Source organism: Rhea pennata, chromosome 5 (assembly GCF_028389875.1).
Source record: "Rhea pennata isolate bPtePen1 chromosome 5, bPtePen1.pri, whole genome shotgun sequence".
In the NCBI taxonomy this organism is placed as follows: domain Eukaryota; kingdom Metazoa; phylum Chordata; class Aves; order Rheiformes; family Rheidae; genus Rhea; species Rhea pennata.
The window spans coordinates 47996257-48018144 of record NC_084667.1 but is presented as its reverse complement, the minus strand read 5'-3'; the positions used below and the strand labels follow the sequence as shown (position 1 = coordinate 48018144).

Genomic DNA, 21888 nt, shown 5'->3' with positions numbered 1-21888 from the left:
ACTAGCTGTACAGTTTTACCAAGCAAATGTTTGTGCATTCCAGTTATTTAATAGATAAGAAGAATGACAAAGTTATTGATGAATTTGTGAACATTTTTCCCTTTCTATCAAAATTAAAGATCCAGCCTAGCTGGCTTTCTGTTATGAAAATAAAGCAATAGGGGAAAACATTGCAACCTGCTCCAAAATTCAAAGAAACAAAACTGCTATACTGTGAAGACTATAAAAGGTCCTCTGTGAGCCTTAAGTGCCAACCACTTACAAGTGCCAAATACTTACAGGTATTTCAGCAGTGGGAGGTTCTTAAAGGCGTCTGGATCTATGTAACCCAAGTTTCTAAGATTTCGAATTTCACTGTAAAAAGAAGGGGGGGGGAGGGACATTATCACACTGACCTTTATTAGTAGTAGTATTTATCGAACCTAAGTAAGGTAGCAACATTAAAGTGAAATTTCAGGAAACTAATTCCTGGAAAGAGCTTTTGTACTGGTTTACTGGAGATCACAATGCTTTTTGAGTAATCTTACACTGAAGAATTATCACATGGATAGATGCAACCCTGGAGACTAGCTAGTTTAATCAAGGGGGAAGAAACACCTGGCTTTTTCTTAGGGATCCTCAGACTTGCTTGATTCTGTTTGTTAAAATCAAAGTAATAGCATGATTAAGGCTTCATGCAGCATTAGGGAACATGGGTAGATTTCTGTCTCTGTGAAATTAAGTAGAAAAAGAAAATCAAGAATAAAAAGCAATATTTGACTTCATGAGAGTCTATATATGGGGCCTATCAGTACCACAGTCATTGTCATTACCATCAGGCAAATCTCCTACCTTGTAACTTAATTGTAACATATGAATTATTAATGTAAGCTAGCATGAACAAGTTTAAAATATCTAAAATGGAGCTAATAAATACAAAGGCAGAATCTTTTCTAGAGAGATAGGGGTGGGATTTAGACATATGAGTTTTATTTCTGGTTCTGACAGTTATGTGCTATAACATCCTACAAAGTTAATATGGCTCTATGCTTTAGTTTAGCCACAATAAAATGGAAATAAAAGTTCCTGCAGAATTTGCAAAATTAACGTGTTCTTTCATTCAAAGACCTTCACATGTGCTAAGTCTCACAATCTCCTGTATGGTTACTGTTTTGTGATATACAGATGAAATATGTTTCAGCTATGACAGATGAGATGTCCTGGAAATCATCTTGAGGAAGAAAATACAGCAGAAATCTAAATTAATTCTGGGCCCTTTACCCTGATATATTCTCAGCAATATCCATCCACATGAAACGATGTCTGGAGTGAGTGAATATAGCTAATATAGCACCTCCTGCAGCAGCTGTAGTGAAAGGTGGGTTGGGAGAGCAATGGCTTTGCATAATATAGTTTAAACTAGCAAAGTTTCTCTGGATCATATATGTCTTTAGTTGTTCTCTTCCTGTCAAGGCATGTTTCCAATGACTGCATAGTCTCAGGGGTTCCCTCAGGCCATACTCAGCACTGTTCATTGAGCTTCAGTGCTCAAGCTGAGAACTATCAAGTTGTTTTCCATTAAAACTTCAGCTCATGTTGTCTAGCCACGCACCCTATTCACTGAAGTCACTGGAATTTCCCTACCTTCACTGTATTTTTTTTTAAAAAGCTTGCATAACTAACAGAAATTCTCTGGAAAAAAATATATGCCTATGTGATACCTGTGTCTTTATTTCTTCATTTATCAAACTGTAACCCTGCACATTTAAACTGTCTAGCTTCCTGATACGTCTGATTATCCAATAACAGGCAAGTTTGTTCAAGAGTTTCTTATTTCTTTATAAGATTAAAATATGCCAAGCCTCTCCTTGACAGGTCATCTGTTTCTCGTAGAAATCTGTCTAGGCATTCCTCTAAAATTGCTCTGTTTCTGTGGGATCCTGGATGTTTGGTAGCCTTATTTTTGACAACAGTTCCAACAGTACTACAAACTGCTTCCATACGATTGGCGTAGTGGTATGCTCGCTCATCACTGTGTGCCACATATCCAGGAACCCCTCTATGATTCTATGGTTCTACATGTCCACAGCTCATGTGCACTGTGCTGCTATAATGCAGGTGCACTAAGTCAAGCATTTACGAAAGTTTTGACTTACTGCTTTTCTGATACAAAATCAGTCTATGTACACAAAGGCATTGTGCATTTGATTCTTTCAGCTAGAGATTGTCTTCTGCATACAGGGCTAGATAGCACATGTGCACTGCAGCACTGTCGAGGAAACCCCAGGCCCGTAAGGTGCTCGGTTACTGTAGCACTCAGCTGAAATGTGCTGCTCTTGGAGTGCTCTGATAAACCCCTTTGGCTGACATGAACCATGTTCAGTCATGGCAGCCAGATGGGAGATGTGCACATTTTCTCATGCCCCCCCCCCTCCTTCAGACCTTTTTTTCTATGATACTTGATAGTTTATTGGTAGTCATCTTAAAGATTCCTCTTGGCTTTGAAAGTGACTTTGCAATAAACATTCCCCCAAATTGCTACAGGACTATTGCATGATAATCCCATTGATTCACAATGATCTATTTAGCTTTATGGTCATATGACCTATTTTTCTTGTTAATTCCTTCAAGTTTCCAACAGTACTTTGTACTCTTTTTTCTGCTTCCTTTACAGAGTCCATCAGTGAACTTGGATGGCTCAGGTCATTTAAATTTGCCATATTCATTGTAATGAAAACACCAGTCATCCTATAAGCCATGCTTAACAATACAGAGGATAGCGTATCACTTTGCCTTCTGTTGGTGCAAAATGTAACACGGACTTAATTCCCTACATCCTACTGCCTATAGTTATGTCATCACAGATTTCAAATTTTTTCATTGTGGATCAGAAGTCAACTAATGATATCCTTTTATAGACTGCCTATAAAAACAGATTTGAGTTCTAATGATATTCTCTTTTTATTTGATGAGTTGAAAATGTATATATCTAGTAGACCAATTTTTATGAAGCCCAGGCCATTCCATCTACTATTATCTCTGCAGAAGAGTTAAATTTATATATGAAGTAAAAGTAGTAGGATTTTATAGTCTCTGATGAGATTATAATCTGTTACTTCCTATATCTGGTTTTTCAGAATTGAAATTTAGCGACTTGTTTTCAAGAAAATTCAAGAAAATTAATCTATGAAGATTTTTGTTTTCTTAAAAAATTTGCAAAACCACGTTAACACCTTTACTTTCCTGAAAAAATACAAAATATAAATAAAGATTCTTGCCAAGATGAGGTATTGCTCTGCATTCATTCAACATACTATTACACTGTAATTAACTATGTCTGAAGAAGGATAAAGACAGCATGAACGTAACCTTTTTATATTCCACAATTCCTTAACATGATTCTGCATATGGAGACTGTTTCATTTCTATTTGAAAATAACATTTAAGAATACATCAAAGAACTGTGCTGGTGACAATGGACACATAAATGGAGATAAATGTGTTAGCTTTGCTTGAGATAATTAAGTAGCTCAAATAATTTAGTCCCAAATGAGTGCCAGAAATCTCCTTGATCCTTCAGTTTAAAGAATATCATTTCTGTCTTTGCTCCAAAAGCAAATTCAGTCTCAAAATAGCTTTTGTATTCAGACTTTCATAAATCTAGCAATGTGTCAAATTTAAAAGAAAAACAATCATCAGTGAATAGGCCAAAGGCTAAGAGATACGCACAATTTTCATTAAAGGTCACATGCTACTCACTTCTGTAAGAGTTTTGGCATTGCAAGTTGTAAAAAATGAACAAGATTTCATAACCTGATTTGACACCAGGCAAAAGATTAACTTTTTATTAAAAGTGAGGCACAAGTTGAGGTGGTGGATTCAAATTAAAAATGTCCCATTAAGTCTCCTCCTGCTGCCTTGAAATCTGAACTGAAGAACTGAATAAAGCAAAGGGAGCAATTCCAGCAGAGCCAAAAGCAGGATCTAAAGAGAGATAAGATATTAATGGCTCCTTTTATCTTTAACTTCTGTGACTGTGAGGCACGCAACTTCTAGAATTCTTCACCATGTAATACTAAATAACTATACAACAGCTTTAACATAGCAGTCTGGGTGAGCTAATGATAATGATCATTATAATTGTATGTAGGTGTATCTTAGCTGTAATACTGAGTGCTAGAAAATGGAAATCTGTTCATATAAGGTGGTAAGTTTCATCTATGAATCCCTGCTAAAATCAATTCAGATTAAATTAGAAGTCACTGTCAAGAAATCTTTTTTCACTGTGAGGAATAAATCTTATATTTCTTTGTTTAAAAGAAGGACCTATCTCAAAAATACTGGGAAGTCTTCATATTTAAATAAATTTACCTTGAGGGCTGTTTTTACCAAGAGCTAGAACTGAGTTTGGAGCAACAGCATTACCTGTTTCTAGGCCCTTGTGTTGCTCTTAACTGCCTCTGGAAACTGGGCGCACTAAGTATCTTTCAATATATGGCACAATAGTTTGGCATTGACAAGCATGTCTTTGCTATTAGCATTTCAGAGGTCTGCAAGACCATGTTACTGATCTTGCATCATCAAGCCCATTTAACCTGTGGGACTTGCTAACTGAGACTTCAAGAGAGCCCCAGGTGTTCTGAAAGCAGTACGCCCTAGCAGCCTCCAGCCATCAACAGGGCACATGTTTCTGCTTGTGTCCATTTCAGGGAGCTCATGATTATAATCATAAAGGTTATCACTGACTGATATGCCAGCATTTCTAAAGAAAATAAACACATGTCAGTTTAACCAACTTGGCATCTATTTCCTGTTACCATCCCTTAACACTGTCAAGCACCCTAAGGGCAGTCTGTAGGCTAGACAATATAGCTATCAGGAATTAAGTTCCACTTAAACTGCTACTGGAATCGTACCTATGGGACAAAATCAACCCAGCCAAGTTATCTGAGACATAAAAGTGAGAAAGAGACATAAGATAGTAGGTAAATATGTGGATATAGTTATCGGGCCATTAGCCTTTCTATATGCTACTGTACTGACAAACAGTTCTGCTCCATCTTTCCAGTCTATATGTGGATACAGTTATCAGGCCATTAGCTTTTCTATATGCTACTGTACTGACAAACAGTTCTGCTCCATCTTTCCAGTCTTCAGTTTTTACTGTTTTGTCAGGCATTGCAGAGAGACAAGGTATCTATTACTTGCATGTTAAACTGATGTGGTTGATAACTACACAGCTACTATTATTTTGTTGTATTCAAATATTCTTCATGCCTGTTAACTACTTTAAACAATACAATTTCTGTATTTAAAAGGTATGTTCTCAGTGTCAGTCTCTTGATTTTCTCAAATAATTTTATTTGACATGTAGCAATCACACTCTTGACAGTGATGTTTGTTTCATAAACTTTAAGTGACATGTTTTTTACAGTATTGCCTACAGTTAAAAAGCTAGACTTTATCTTCTTGGCTACATATTCTTTTGCTGTGAACCAAGAGTATTTCAGGGAAAGGCCATTGTCAGATCAGCCTTCAGTCTGGAAATGAATCACATATTGGAGTGCCATAGAGTCAACAGATTTTGGCTTGTTGCTATTACTAATATTCTGCATAAAAGATTTAGATGAGAGTATTGTAAGTAAGAATTCAAAGCCTGCAGATGGTACTAAAACTGGAAGTAGAGAAAATTGCAATGAGATTCAATCAGATTTTTATCTATTAAGTAACTGGGCCAAGAGAAGGCAAGTACAGTTTGACAAAGGCAAACAAAAAACTAATTAATATGGGAATAAAAGATTTAAAACTGCCAGATGAGACAGCACAGTAATCATAGAAAAACTTAGGGAATGAGAGTGAGGAAATCAATAGATGCACTGAAAAATGGGGCTCATTCCCATGCTGTTACATTTCCTTGAATTGGTAATAGTGGGATTAGGAAAGAAGTGTGCTTTTATATATAATGTAATTATATTTGCATTTCATTCTATACTTTATATTACCGGGGTCTCTTGAAGCCCAAAAGGAGAGAATCAACAAAAGATGATCAGTCCTCTAAAAGTCTCCAGTCAAATAGATGAGAAAGAAAATGATAGAGGTGTAAAAAGCTAAAAGGCAATTCAACCTGCTTAAGAAAAAAATCAGGAAAAGAATCCAATTTTCCTTACTCTTAGTCCAGTCAAATGCACCTTTTGCACTTGGCTGGCCAAATATGTGGCCTCTCATTTCATACATATGAAAGGATCCTCAAATTCCATCCCTGAACTGTGGCACCGTCCTTGTTGGACGTTATAGACATCATGGATCTCATGGTAATAGAAGGAATCTTCCCTAAAAACTCAGATTTAAAGGACAGCTATAGATCCATCAACACCACAGCTTATGAAGGAAGCTCAAATAGTTCTAATCTTATTAGTTACAGGTCAGCAATATATAAGCTAACTTTTATAATTTATTTTCCAATAATCAGTTACAAGTAGCACACTCAGAAGTGCTTATATGTTAGATGATAGTGACTCTCATATTGTGGTTTAAGGATTAAATCTAAAGGATCCAAGAAACTCAGGAAAGCGCGATGGTTATTAGTAGATTCATTAGACCAGATTTTCACTTTTAAAAATAATTTTTCGGAACTAGTGAACTGAAGATGTTGAAATGTGCTATTGGGAACTAAAGGTTCTTTTGAAAAGTCACTCTGGGAAAAATATTAGTATTTTTAGCAAACACAGACAAATAGGCTAGTTCCCAGGAATCTAAATGCTTGGGAGTTGATTCAAAATGATTTCTGAAGTGGAATTCTGTGTACTACAAATATAACCTAATCTTAACATTCAGTGTTTAAATTCTGCATTCAACAGAACTCTAATAAATCTAAGTACTTCTGAGAACAGAATGGTTTTGAGACATAAAAATCTAAAAAGTGTAATAGACTTCCTTGTTGACCATTTATGCAAATAGACAAAAGATGCAATGAAAGAAATATTTTATTTTGTTATCCTATCTGAAATTGCTTGGAGATGTTAATAATAAAGAAGGATACTTCCTTCTGCTCTCTATAGGATAACTGAATTATTTCTGGAACATTTTCAAAATTTACTAATATTCAGCATCTACTTTATCTATTTCTTTTTACTACATAAGACCATTAAGAACTGGCTTATATGTGTTTTAAAGACAATCCATATTTAAAATTTTATTTCTGGTGCCGAGGCTAGTAAGTGAAAATGTAATAGACTCACTATCAAACTGACATCCTACTATCCATGAACAGCACCTCTGTTTTGCCTTTTGAAAAAAATTACTTAAAAAACTTTAAGTTGTCCAGAACAATGTGCAGAGACCATCAATATACTTGGCAATATACTTAAAGTCCTATGTCCAGGTCTTCCAAGTGTATAAATAATACACTTATCACGTTCAGTGACAAAGACAAATACTTAGTTCCAAGTAATCTGAATCTGAAAAGAAAACTAATAATTACTCAAGTGTTATCTAATGTATGAATTGAATGAGCCATACATTTGCCTAATTAACTCTAGAAGGGTTTATGACCTACTTCATATTTTATATGAATTTAGTGACATCAAAAAAAAGAAAAAGCAACCATAGGTTAGGTGAATTCTAAAATTTATTTCCTGGACAATCTTTAATACCTGTTTTGCAATATTGACACACTTTCAATCTTATGCTCTTGTAGAATATTGTCTTGCAAATCTGGCTGCAGAGTCCCAATTTAATCATGTTATACTAAGATACTTATGAGTACTAAGCATACCTAGGTAAGACAGCAGTTCTGAAATGTTCCTAAATCAGGAATATTTTTTTTCTTTTTCCTCCTAATAATGTCTTGGGAACCTTCTCTACCTTTTTGCATTTACTTTGCATACAGCTTTCCTGGCCCCTCTCACATCTATATATACTTCCACATTTTACTCTCTACCTGCAGTTCCACTAAATATAGCTATTCATATTATTTCACCCCACATGCACCTGTCAAGTCTTTTCATCTCTAGTGCTAGAAAACTGGCTCTGGCTCTAGCCATGCTAACACCCACCTCCAAACCAGCTTTCAGCCAGGTTTTTCTGCTCTGTGCTTCTCCCAGTGCCCTGAAATGTGCTGCAGTCCCACAGATTTCACTCAGGTTCTAGGAAAGCCAACTGGCCTATTCCCTTGCTTTCTCCAGTTGCTTCTCAAATATTTCCATCAAACCACCTCCCTTTTCCGTAGTCTGGTGTCCCACAGCTGGCTCCAGGAAGTGTCCAAGGGAAGAGCAGGGCAGTCCTGGCCAGGTGTAGTTGCCTCGGCACAGCCCTCTATCTCAGCACAGCTCACTGTGAGGGGGGAGCAATCTCCACCAGCTTTCCGAATACTATCGCCTATACGAGAGCAAGCCTCTTGAACAATAAACTCTGGCTCTATTCCCATGCACTCAAAGGGCTTTTCAGATGACTATAAGAGAGGAGAGAGCTTTTGAAGGGAGGAGGAGAAATGAGGGAGGAGAATGATCAAAGACACAGCAAAAGGGGGGGGGGGGGAAGACCAGATTTCTCTGGGGTTCCTTACACATGAACGCTTTCCTGAGAAACAAAGGCCTGCTTACAAAAACTTTTTAGTCTAATGGAGCCAAGTGGCAGCTCTGCTAGTAAGATATCTAGTAAACACAGAGGCAATGCAGTGTCTGACTGTGGATCACTTTCATGACTATATCTAGAAAAAATAAATACTTCTGTATGGGAAAGACTGTCCTAAATTTGCAAACATGTTGCATTTGACTAATAGATATAATAAAAAACAGTAATAATAAAAACAAGGAACAACAAATTATTCTGAAGCCAGTTTAGCCAATAGAAATCAATACAAAGTTAATAAAGTGCAAAGTGCAAATTTTCCCACTAATTAAAACTAAAATGAAATCTGACCCATTTAAATACAGCAGATGATGAATATGCTTAGCTTGGATTCTAAATATATGATGTATGTTCAAACAGAGTGTTTAGTGGAACAGGGACAAGCTGCACCCATGGAGCTGAGGTCTGGAGTTAACACAGCAAGACATGACCGAGGCACATTAGCAGAACTGAATAAGCACCCAGAAAATAGACTGCTGAAGATCAAAGCTGAAGCATGCTAACGGACTTGGCAAACACGAATGATGACAAATGCAGGATGCCTATTCACATGACACTTGACTTGAGCCAAAGCAATTAGTTCTTCTCTTCTGTAAACATTAAATTTTCTCATAAGAAATTTTATAGAAAAACAAATGTTTTTCAAATGAAGCTGTGTGTGTAAGTTTAAGTAAGAGCAAAAGATTATTTACATAAAACTACACTCTATGAAAAGATCATGAAAAACTGAGCCTGTGAAAACTAAACTCTGAAATGGCTTCTTTTCAAAACAGTTACAGTAACTTCAACTACTTTCAACATACTTTATGATAATCTTCATCCAGTATTATTTTAGCAATAATACTCTGAAAAATATTATGTAAGTTGAGAACATTAAACAAATGCATAGCACAACAGATGCATTTATCCCTGAATAATTTTATTTAGAAAGCAGATCAACCCCAACAACTATTATCACTAACAAATCAGAGGAATTCTGGAAGCAATTCAGAAAAATGGTCAAATTTATAAATAGGTTTTTGTTACAGGTTATATGAAACTTCCTAATTTCCCAGATGTCCAGATAGTACCTAATTAGGTAATATCTGTGACTTACCTCCCAACAGATTTTAAAAACATGATAAGCCGTTTTGAGTAGTAGAGAGAGTCCTTCTTTGCAAGCTATTTACAAAGGCATGTTTTTTGCCTGTAGCTTTTTTGAGTAAGAAGTTGTGATGTCTTGTCCTGGGTAGTATTTTTACTTCTTACAGAGAAAGAAATACATGTTGTTTGTGTATATCCCCCCAGTTAGGACTATAAACATACTTTGTGCATGGTTAGAGTCTGGAAGAGTACAAGTGAAAAGCTTCCAGCTCAGATTCCTCTTCGACAGTTTGAACAGTAAAAAATAGCACAAATTAGGCAACATTAAATTACAAGGATGAGTGAAGAAGACAATTACAGCTTGGAGAATGTGCTGGAAGAGCCCTTCTGACATGCCACAATAGCCCAAGGGTTTGTAGTACTTCCAAGTGTGTGGAAATGACCAGATCCTTCAGGAGTGCCCTGAAAGACCTGCCGTGCAAGGGTGCATTTAATGCCCTGCTGCTGCTCAGCAGGATACTCTAAACTGAAGCATTCTGAAGAATGGTAGATATAGTTTCTAGAGCAACCTTTGTCCATCTCAGGAAACACTATGAATACCATAACCCTGACTAAGCACTTAGAACAGTCACACCTTTAAAAATGCAGGAGTCATAGTGAAACAGTTACATTAACCTTGAGGGGGGTAATTTTTCTGTTACAACTTAGAATCTTGAGGGAGATTTTTCTAGTCCATTCTTTACTTTGAATTGAATATAGAAACAATAAAACCCAGCTATCTAGCCAGCTAATTCCTTTTTCCTCGGGAAACCTTCAGATTTGCGCCATTTAAAATGGGCAAGATACTACACTGCACATTGCATGGAACAATCGTGCAATGAAATGAGATGGCCCAGTAGCATTTTATCACTTTGTATTTCTAAAAAAGCTAACCACAAGTCAAATACCACATGTAGCATGTACTGTCAACTGCTTTATTCTTTGCTAACAAAAAGTGGAGTAAACATTTCAACAAATGTTCATTTTTGTTAAATAAGAAAGCCTAAAAGCACAACTGTGAAGCAGTAAGAGAGGATATTGAGAAAGGCACACCTGGAAAAAACACCTGCAAAAGAAGGAACTGCATTCTACCTAAAGATAAATAGTTCTTACTCCAAAGCTTTTCTGTGAAACTATTTCAGGTATTATAGGAGTGGTGGTATTGACCTGAGCTAAGTTTCAGAATCCTGGATTCTAAGTGTCAGGTGCTCCCATGACGGCACTTCCATTTTCTAGTATGAGTTACTCCCTATCTACAAAAGTAATGATATAGTCTCCTTTATTTTTATTGAACTTTGTGTTTCCACTGTTTAAAATAAAAGGAAAAAGGTATAGAAAATAGAGCAACGTTAAGAGATTATCTAGCTCAGTCTCTTTCTCTTAGTGAAGGTTAAATAAACCTGCGGATTCTCTGATTACACAGCCTTAAAAGCCTTCAGTGATTCACAGGCAACCTCCCTTGGAAAACAGTTCTAGAGTTTAATTATGCCATCTATAATAAAACTTCTTCTAGTCTAACATGAATCTACTCTAGTTTAATGCTGTCAAGCACAAATGTGAAGAATGAATCAGAGCTTTCACCCTTTTACCCCTTACAGCAACCATTTATGTGTTTAAAAGATATATCTGCCCACATCATATTTTACATTTGACTACAGAAATCTTTCCTTTCAGACTAGGCTTTCTGGACCTCTGAAGACTGGCAATGCTCTCCCATGGCATCTCTGCAAAAAAAAAGAAATCTTTTCTGAAATATGCAAAACTGAACTATTTCTATTGAGAATCCTTAACACCTAATACAGGATATTTTGCATGTGTTCTTGTTAAATTTCACACAATTGTAAAAGACCATTAAGAACTGTCATATTTTGCCATTTTGTTTTGAAAACTAACTCTGCTAACAAACATTTTGCTCTGTATTTTAGCCCTTCTGATTTTACTTCTAATGCTATTACTGTTTTCACTTGCCTTCAGTAATTTGACAGATTATTTAGGTTTGCCATTAAGCTGGAGCTCATAATTTAGTCCCACTGATTTTTTACTACATTTTCCTACATGTCCACAGGAGGATACAGAAAAATAAGGGAACAGAAAAGATGTAGGAAAAGAAAGCACACGGAATAAAGAGACTGACTCAACATTATGTCGGAGAAAGGAAATAAGAAAAGGAATATTTAACTACCAAAGAGAAAAGAATGACAACTCAAACAACAGATACGTTACTCCACACATCCTCAAATATATTTTATCATAGCATTCATTTATTTACATTTATTTAATCACACTACTTACATATGAGTGACTTGACTTAAACTGTTGAAGGAATGGGCCTCCAGACTCTGAAGTGTTTCATCTATAGAGATATAGCTAAACACCAGAAAAAAAGAATGAGAAATACATCAGAGAGCATGATGTATGGGTAAACCATAGCTAGTGCCCAGCACGTCACTTTATTTTTCACATCACTCTTTCTCATCCACCTGCCACAGGGGGTGATGCTGTAGGTGTCTGAGGAGGAATTTTCAATAGGACTCTGATCTGGACTGATGTCTTAGATGCACAGCATGCTACAGGATGCAGTTGCATCAAAAAGATGCAACAATGCCAGTACGCAACAGAAGAGCACTTTCTGATTTCACATTTCAGAATTGTATTTCTTCCCTTTTCCCCACCTAAGATCACCCTAAAGTTCTTTAAGAACATCTACCCTCAGTTAAACTGGCATATTTTTCAATACATAAGAATAAAAAAGGGAAGGAAGGAAACAAAGATAGCCTTTGGGCTGTCACTGCTACAACTGCCACAAATTCATTAGAGAAGCAGATCACCAGGGCAACTGATGTTTTGATATTGTTGGGGAAAAAAAAAAGTTATAATATGAATTTAGAGAGAAAATTTAGCTATATAGCAAGTCCCATAAAGGATATAAAGAGTAACATGGCTCAGTAGCAAGATGCAAAACAAAGAGCTTAAGAAATATTTATCTATACTCAGCTTACACCGAGTAGCATTTATACTGTTACAGAGCTACTGAGATGAGAAAATAAATCTATAGAGTCTTTCCACCATCATTAGGGATACAACAAGTCTGGAACCACTTTATTAAAGTTTCGAAGTGTGAACAAAGTTGTAATGCAACTAATTAGCACAGATTTTCAGAGTTACTTTGCCTTATTGCTACTTGATAAACATTACTCAATTCTGTCTTCCAAAATACTCCTTAGTTTTAAAAATGGAAAAATGCTGGAATGGTACGTAAAAGATGTATTCCTGTATTTTATTCACTTTCCTAATCATATTTTATTATATTTCTAACCTATGTCTTTTAAAATAATTGAATTTCCTTGCATATGCCTTACATTTATTATTATTAAAATATTTAAGTAGTATCTTTTGATACTGCTGTATTTACTACTTAATCAAAATAAAGTAAGAAAATTGACATAGAAGGTGTACAACAAAACTTTTTTTAAATGTGATAATATTCCTCTCAATATGAATGTTACATGATCATTTACCTACAAAAGAAATGCTAAAGGTTTTTTTAAAATTCCTGGTTTATATCAAAGTTACTGGCTGAGTTTTTAATATTTTGCATGATTATACATATCCTGAGTAACTTAACCATAATTTTAATACGTTGAAGCGAACTAAACACAAAATTAAATTGACCAGAGGAGACGTAGAAGTCAATCTGAGAAGTCAGAATGAAACAAAGTATAATAAATAGAATATATATTTATACACACACACAAATATATATATAATATATATATATTTATATATATATAAAATATGCCTTTTCTCCTCTTATCAGTAGACCTGCAAAGACACAGAATCAGATATTAACTTAAGTAATATCTGATATTTCACATCACTTCTAATATGGATTGTGTTCTATAAACAAAACAGAAAAGACTTTTAACAATCCCTCAATTTTTTCCACCCATAATATTAATAGTAATTAATAACATTTTACTGTAAATGGTAAATAAAATATGATCTTTTACCTAATAGGTTATTTTTAATGCAATAACTTATATATCAGATTTTTATTTATTTTTAGAAATTCTACAGAAGATTCTTTCAATGGCAAAGCTTATTTAAATAATACTTAAAATATTTTAACAAATTAGAAGCAATACTTTATGTCCAGGGTATGATTTAACCACGAGCAGATGACTAATACCACTATCTATTCTCAGGGAATTTAAGTCCTTTCCACACTGGAACTACAAGCATGTTACTTATTACCTTAACATGTTATCTTAGCATGTTATCTTAACTTTTCTAACATGAGATGTACTTTTTATTGATTATTTTGGAGATGCATTCAATAGTGTTTGAACAGTCAAGGGAAAATAGATTATAAACTAGTAGAGATTATATGACTAGCAGATTCTCTTTTGACAGTAATATTCTTTAAGAAAGCTGTTATTTTCTTACAGAAGAAAGGAAAAATGCTCCTTTAGCCAGGTCAGACTATAAGCAATGGGAAGATTAGCTGAAATTCTGAAATGCAAATAGTGAGCTAGCAATGGTGCAGGAATTTTTTAGTCTCATAAGATTTTATATGTGAAGAGGGAATTTTGGAGAAGAAAGGAAAGAAAGGTGATTTTTCATAAAAGAGCTAAAAAATAATAATGTCAGAAACAGAACTTACATCCTAGAGATGTTGGGGAGATTGGAAAAAGCTTCACTTGGAATTGTTCTTAGATGAGTTTCCATAAATCTCCTATAGAGATAAAAGATAGGCTGTTAATATCATTTAGTAAGTACAATTTAATATTAAAAAGTCCTACACAACTCCAGCTCTGCTCCAAAATTCCTATTCTTGTCTTCCCAGGGTTTCTGTCTTTGCCTTATCTCTATTCCTGTTTCATTATTTGTTTTGGCTTGGTTGGTGTGCTCCCTCACTCCAAAATAGAAGCTTCTGAATCGTCTTTCCTAGGAATTCAGCATTTAGTAGTAATTAAGCATCTCCCCAAATCCCAAAACATTACCAGCATCCCTACTTCCAATCAAGAAGAAGAAAAAAAAATTTGGGCCTTCAGCAAATGCATATCACTGCTGCCACCATACTGAAAAAAGTGGTGCTTTGTTTCTGCTTATCATAGTGGCAATATCACCATAATCTCAAAAACCTACCCAGGACAAAAGCCTCTCTAAATCAGAAACAATAATGTAACTCTAACAGCTTCCTCCACATGCTACGTACGGCCTGATACCAAGCATAACACACTGCTGAAAGTATATTGTAATCTAGAAAAGAAAAACAGAACAACAGAAATAGCATAAATCAGGATTCTCAGCACCTGTGGCTTCTGGAAAGAGCTGATAGCGCTTGTTATGATAAAAGAAATGCTAAAATTCAGGTATACCAGCCAAAATTCAGTTAGAGCAATTGCATTCTACCTGCATAAAATTCTCCATATACTCTGTAATAAACACACTATTTTTCTTCCCTAGGTCTTCTTCTTTCTAACGTACATTCGTATTTTTTTAGCTTACGTCAGTTAAAGCTGTACTTCAGGAAAGAATAGAATTATGTGTCTCACCTCATCTGCAGGAGGATTTAGAAAAAAATTAGAAAAACAGGAACTATTTAAGAGAGACACTTATCAACAGCCAATTTCTTCACAAAATGAATCTCTACCAGACTGACTCTGTGTTATAAAATGCTTCTGCATTTATAACTTTCCAGACAAAATTTTCAATATCCCAAGAATAGACACAATGAAAAAACTTAGCCTTAAAAACTATTTTGACTGAAGAGGTGGTAAATTTATCACATTGGATAGAAGTGGAAGGACAATATTTCTTCTCATCTACCTCCTGGAGTTAAAAGAAATACCAATTTTTTGCAAATATAACAAGAAAGCATGAGTAGCACTGGATAAGTTAAAAAAAGACTCCTAAAGAGAAGTGAGACAGTGAACATAAAGGAAAACTCCTAGGTAAGCAAAGAAAAGCAATAGCACATTTCACGACAAGAGAACTAACTTAGTTATGAGACAAACCAGTATCAGAGAAGGTAAACAAACTTAGAAAGATTCAGATGTGAAAGTTCACAGGTAAGCTCTAAGCTGAAGAAGAAAGACCTGACAGATCTCAATTTGGCCTAAAATATTACTTTAAATTCTGAGCGATTTGCGCAAAATATTTATTATTTATTCATACCTGCTGGGTATTCTGGTGCTCTATATTAAATGACAAAGTTTATGAAGGCATAGCCAAGTAAGGTAGACTGAACTAATCCAACAGCTTCCTGCCATCACAGGAGGGACAACTACTTCTGCCAGTCTTCTGTTGCTCCCGACTGTGTGGCCCCAGCATTTGGCTTTGCTGCCTCTGAACTCATCTGACCCTTTAATGAACTAATACAGCTCATTCATTCAGTAACAAAACAATCCAGAACAATAAAAATTAATCATATTCCAGCAAGAAAAATAATCAGGTCACTGAGGTATCAGATGAGTACCACTACTTAGATGAGGGGAAAGAAGGGTCTGAGTCTCTAGGGACAACAGAAGAGGGAGGGAGGAACAGATTTGCCCCTTCCAGCAGCCATTAGATGTTGGATTCATTTTCTCATCTTGTCTGACTGTATCCTCTATCCTGTAAAGAGCCTCAGGGAATGAACAGCAATATAGACTGCTGAGACACAAAGAATTTGGCAGTACCTGAGCCCTGTGGATCTAGAACTACAGCAGGAGACTGGAGAACGTCCCAGCTATCATTCTTGTGACGAAAGAGGGCTGCAACTGCGAACTGGAACTTTTAAACACTAATAATGCATAATGGCTTTATAAAATGGCTTTACGTTTGTATTAATTTGACTTTAAAATGGTTTCCTAGATGTAAATTGATATTGTAAATTAATACTGTAAAATGGTAAGGACTTTCTTGTGGTTTGCCAGACAGAATATGTCTGTTTATAGCCTGTATTACCTCTACACTGAGTTTGATACTTGCTGGACCCATTAGGCCTACCATACACATGTGGCAGTATCTCGAAACATTAGAATGCATGTGCTGGTAAGCAACCCCTACCCATGCAGCAGGGGTATTCTGGGCCACTAGAAATTCTGAAGAAATGGCTGATGTCTACAAAGTCTGCCTAAGCAAAATTTATAAAGGGAAAAAATAGTTGTGAAAAATAGGATCTACAGTATTCTTACAGAGAACATTTTCTGAAAGCATACCTAAAAGAGAAGCTAGGCAAAGGTTCTGTTTTCTGAAATACATTTACCAAGCTCTATTATTTAGTTCTGGACATAATTTTAGCATTACAGTTTGTATACTCACGTGCAGCTCTGGAAAGTTTGATATAATATCATTAGAAAACATCTAATGATGTTAAATCATTAGAAATATTGTACTTCACGCACTTACAAAGACAATTATTGGATGTTTCTATTTCTCCAATTCTGCTATATAACAGATCATCAGATGTCTAAACTAGAATCCTAACAAAGTCAAAATGAAGGTATAGTAAAGCTTCAAACCTAGTAGGCTTTGATTTAAAGAAATTAGAAGCCAAGTAATATGAAGGAACCATCAGCACATCTTTATATTCACGTTGCAGGTGTGACTGCTTGAGTAGGTTGACCCAAGTCTTTTGTATCCAAAGATGTATGAGCAACTCAAGATCTAAGGGGAAATTACAGGCATAAAATAAACTTAATACATAAACAATATGCTAAATAACATTTAGTGACTAAGTAATTAGTGTTTATTCACTCAAATTCTTCAACTACTAGTTGTGTTAACAAAGTAATTATGCAGACCATAAAATGGTCAATGCAATAGGCCTGGGGCCAGTGGCAAACTTTTAAACACCTCTTTTTGTACAGCCATCTGCAGAGCTCCAGTTCTCCGGAGTTTAAAAACCTGTGGTCTGGCACATTACTGCTGCCTACTAAATCAATTTTAAAAAATGCAAAAAAAAAAAAAAAAAAAAAAAAAGAAAAGAAAAGAAAAGAGAGTAGAGAACTAAAAATTATCAGTGGTAAGAGAAAGCTGGGGGGTGCATAGTAATTCTTTGTAGTGGGAAGAAGAGGGGCTGAGCAAATTCTCAACCAGAACAGTTCATGACAGATCAAAAATGAGAGTGATTCTAGTTTAGTTTAGCTGAATAAAAAGACTTCAGGCTTACCCCATTGTGTTAATGTGCTCTTCCTCAGCCTAGGGAAGCAGAAGGTTTTGGAATTTGGTATCAGGAGGTTTAAGGCCCAAAGTCAGAAGTAGAACAAGGCAGCTCAAGGCTTAACCCTAGCTTCTGGCACCAATCGTAATATACAGTATGAACAAACGATAAATTACTAGAGCATTCATTATGCTAATGGACTGTGATTCTTCTTGTCTTGCACAGAGCAGAAATTTTCTTTAAATCTGCATGATTCTCTCTGCAGTTTAACATGTGAATCCAGTACCCATCCATGCACAGTACATTCACTAAGATAGTATACTTTTTTAGAATGAGGGGAAAAACACACTACTTGGAAAATAAGACTTTCTTTTCCGTGTGAGAAAAACTGTGACTATAAGTATTTACATGTTTAATAGACTTACTTAACTGAAGCCTTTTATATTAAGGCAAAGATAACACATTTGGAAATGTTCAATTCCATTTAACAAAAAATTGCTCCTCTAATAATTTGAGTACTACCATTTATTTTTACTTTTATTTTCATTCAGGTTAAAAGCATCAATAATTCTAGAAAAAAATTTCAGTTCTTATCCATAAAGTGTTTCAAAAAGAACACAAAGTCTGAGGTAATTTTCATTATATTTGTGCAACCAAGGTTTGCAAAGATGCAAAAATAATAAAGCAATTTTTTATCAAATAAGTTGTTTTAAAAATGTCAAGAAAATGTTTCAATAACAAATTTTAAGTTTTACAGGATGACACTTAGTTTGCATCTCTTAGTTTCACAGGCTGAGAGTCAGTTAAGTTTTTAAATTTTACTTCTGCTTTGATCTTTACATCAAAACTTTAGGCTGCTTGTTGCTGGAAGATTCTACATTGCATATTTCAGGGAAATGAAACCTGAGCAACTGATAAGAAACATATTAGACTGCTTGTCCTTTCTCCATTCCTCTGTCCCAAACATATGCCAGCCTGGAATGTAAAGAGTTCCTTGATCAAAGATCAAGCACTACAGATGTTCAACTAAAGATTGAAAAAGCTCCTGCTTTCTCTCCCATCCAGTCTTCCCAACATTTAGCAAAGACTCTGTTTCTTAAAGTTGGCACAGTTGTTTTCTTTAGTGAGGAAAAAAAGGGTTTTTTTAGTGAAGCCTATTTTATGAGATTTCAACAGTTTTTTAACAGATTAACTTTCTAAGTGCTACAGTTCACTGAATCTTGAATTGCTACTGCAGTCAGTTTGCATTACACTGTTTCCTTCTGACATGAAATTTCCAACACATTCCACTTCAGAAGCACACAACAGCCTTCTACTGAACTGAGAGGACAGAGCTTATTGATATAATTCTAAAAGGAAAGAAAAAGCTAAGAGGATTACAATACATTGCAACTACTAAGTACCTGTTTACAGAGTATTTTGCAAAAAGCTAAGAATAATGTTTTTTCTGTTGTTATCAGTTATCAGAAGATAGCTTTCACAAATTTGACTGGCACAGACTTTTTACACATTTCCAAAATAAAGGAATTTCTGGTATTTTCTGCAACATAGGTTTACAGAACTTTAAAGCAGTCTAGAAAAGGTGATTATATTTGGGAAATTGGACCATATAAGAAGTAGTTTGATATAGGCTAAGTGATCTGCCTTCTTCAACCATTCTATGATGGAATAATTTCTCATGAAGTATAGCTAGAATACTGTGACAGACTGATCTGCCAAAACAAAGATGAGAAGTATATAGTACAATCTCAATTCCTTAAAAACTTAACTTCAAGCATGTGCTTTAGCATTCTGCTGGATTTAGCCCTTATACATCCTCATGTTCACAAGATACATATTAAAAAAAATTTCAATAGTATAGCAATTTGTTAGTAACTTGTCTTTTAGGTGGTAACTAGAATTTTACGGAATAGAAAAAGTAACTTGTATTACTTGATACAAAAAAATGTGCCATCTGTAATAAAGAAAACTTTTTATGTTGACAGATTCTATTCTGTTCTGGAGTCTGCTATCCAATCAATGTCCTAACATCCTACTCAAGCTAATGAGAAACAAAGATATTCAGGATTTTGCAAAATCCAACACTACCGACTTAAGTAGAAGCACTGAGCACACTGAACAGTAAATTCTTTACCATTTAAATCTCAACATAGAAAATAAGCTGCTGACACATGCTAAAATAAAACAAGTTCTCCCTTGTTATCAAGCAAGAGAGTATGATCTGCCTAGATCTGAAGAACGTATCATAGATTAATCTTATAACAATCTTTTTTAAGAAAACTCTTGACCTTTTTCTGAAATAGAAACAAACCCACTAAAATACATAGCAATTACCCGCAAGAGATCTCTGTATAATGAAAATTAAAATTTAAATGGCAATCTTTAAGAAGAAAGGTTATGTCACATAGTGCATAATGTTTGAGGTATTTTCTCTCCTGGATTTGGAGATACATATAGAGACTGAAGAGGCAGGAAAGGTAACAAAAATCATACTGAAATATTATCTGAAAGGAAACCTAACAATAAAAAAAAAAATTAATAGTCTACCATGTTAAAACTATACTGTGTGTAACGCAGGAAGAAGTTAAATTAGCTAGATGATATAAACTGAAAACTGTTATAAGGCTATCTCTTTGCCATTTGTTGCGAGATAGACCTTAAAGACACTGTCACTCCTCTGACCATCAAAAAGGAAAGTGAACAGCTTCTACGATATTTCCCTAACAGTGCTGATCAGTCAGAAAAATATGTATTTTTTCCCTTTTATGCTTATATAGCAGAATAAATATGAACTTCTCCATTTTTATGAGTCCCTAATCTAAAAGTCTTTATTCAGTTTTATTCCTACTTTTTCCTATTTCAATAACTGTTACTTGTTCCCTAGATTCTCTACTTAATGTCTTTATTGTAACAGCAAACATTTATGGATTCAGATTACTGAAGATTTCTATTAGTAATCTTCTAGTCTTCCGTAGATAAAATACACTGTGGGTAGAAATGGTGCAGATCTCTGTTCTGGTTTAGCCATGATACCTAGGACAGCGTTTCATAGATAAAAGAAAATTTCGTACCTAGATTTATTCTTGACAACTACTAATAAAAAATAATAGTGGATGATCTATTCTTAGCCCTTCTTAGTCTCCTCTCATACCCAAATATTCCTTGAAGATCAGTATGATATATTCTGATAGACTTAATTCTCCGAAGAGGATTTATCCGGCAATAGGTGCGCCCTCTGCTGGCTGCTTTCCCAAAAGGAGCATTACTTTGCTCAGTGAGTCCATGAAGGTGCCTGTACTTACTGGAGGATGCAGTAAAGAAGAACTGTTTCTAAAGCATCAAGTTGAGAGTCTATTAATGATTGAAAAGAACGTTTAAATGGGTTGGTGAAATTTCAGAAAACATCAGTCAGAAGAGATTCACTTCCTCCGGGAAAGGGAGTAAGACTAGACTAGTTGCTGGCTACTATGGTTTATAATCAGAGGATCACTGGGTGCCTACAATCACTGTCAGCTGCTCAGCAGAGGTCAAAAAGGCAAAGTGAATGTTAGTGAGTATGAATAAAAGAATAAAGAACAAAATAGAGAAAATTATGCTGCTATATGGATCTTGATCTTCCCTAACTGGAAAGGCATAATTAATAGTACCTACAAAAAGATGTTTGAAAAGATGTACAGAATGAATTGCATGCAAGAAATTACTAGGCAGGAGCCACTAGCCTATGTTTTCCCAGATTCTCCTTCTTGCCTTTGTGGAAGACATGTGTGATGTTTGCCTTTTTGAGCCTTGAAGAACTTCCCTTGATCACCCTGACCTTTCAAAGACAATAAAGCGTAGCATCACAGTGACATTGACCAGCTCCCTTGTCACCTCGGGTGCACCCCATCTGGTCCCATGGACTTCTATATATCCAATTTCCTTAAGTGATTCTTTAGTCTGTCTTCTTCTACTGCAGGTAATGCTTCATTTCCTCAGGCTGGGTCACTAGGCACCTTGGAGGCCTGGAAGTA

The 21888-nt window shown here is 35.3% G+C and overlaps 1 protein-coding gene across 1 annotated transcript in view; it reads right to left on the bottom strand.

The window, feature by feature from the left end:
- The window catches only part of TSHR (thyroid stimulating hormone receptor), a 61490-nt gene that overhangs the window by 28767 nt on the left and 10835 nt on the right, over nucleotides 1-21888 (bottom strand). The window contains exons 2-4 of the mRNA XM_062577012.1: nucleotides 14393-14464; nucleotides 12022-12096; nucleotides 280-354 (exon numbers count right to left, since the gene is read on the bottom strand). Coding sequence (XP_062432996.1) covers nucleotides 280-354; nucleotides 12022-12096; nucleotides 14393-14464 — 222 coding nt within the window. The remainder of the gene's footprint in view (nucleotides 1-279; nucleotides 355-12021; nucleotides 12097-14392; nucleotides 14465-21888) is intronic.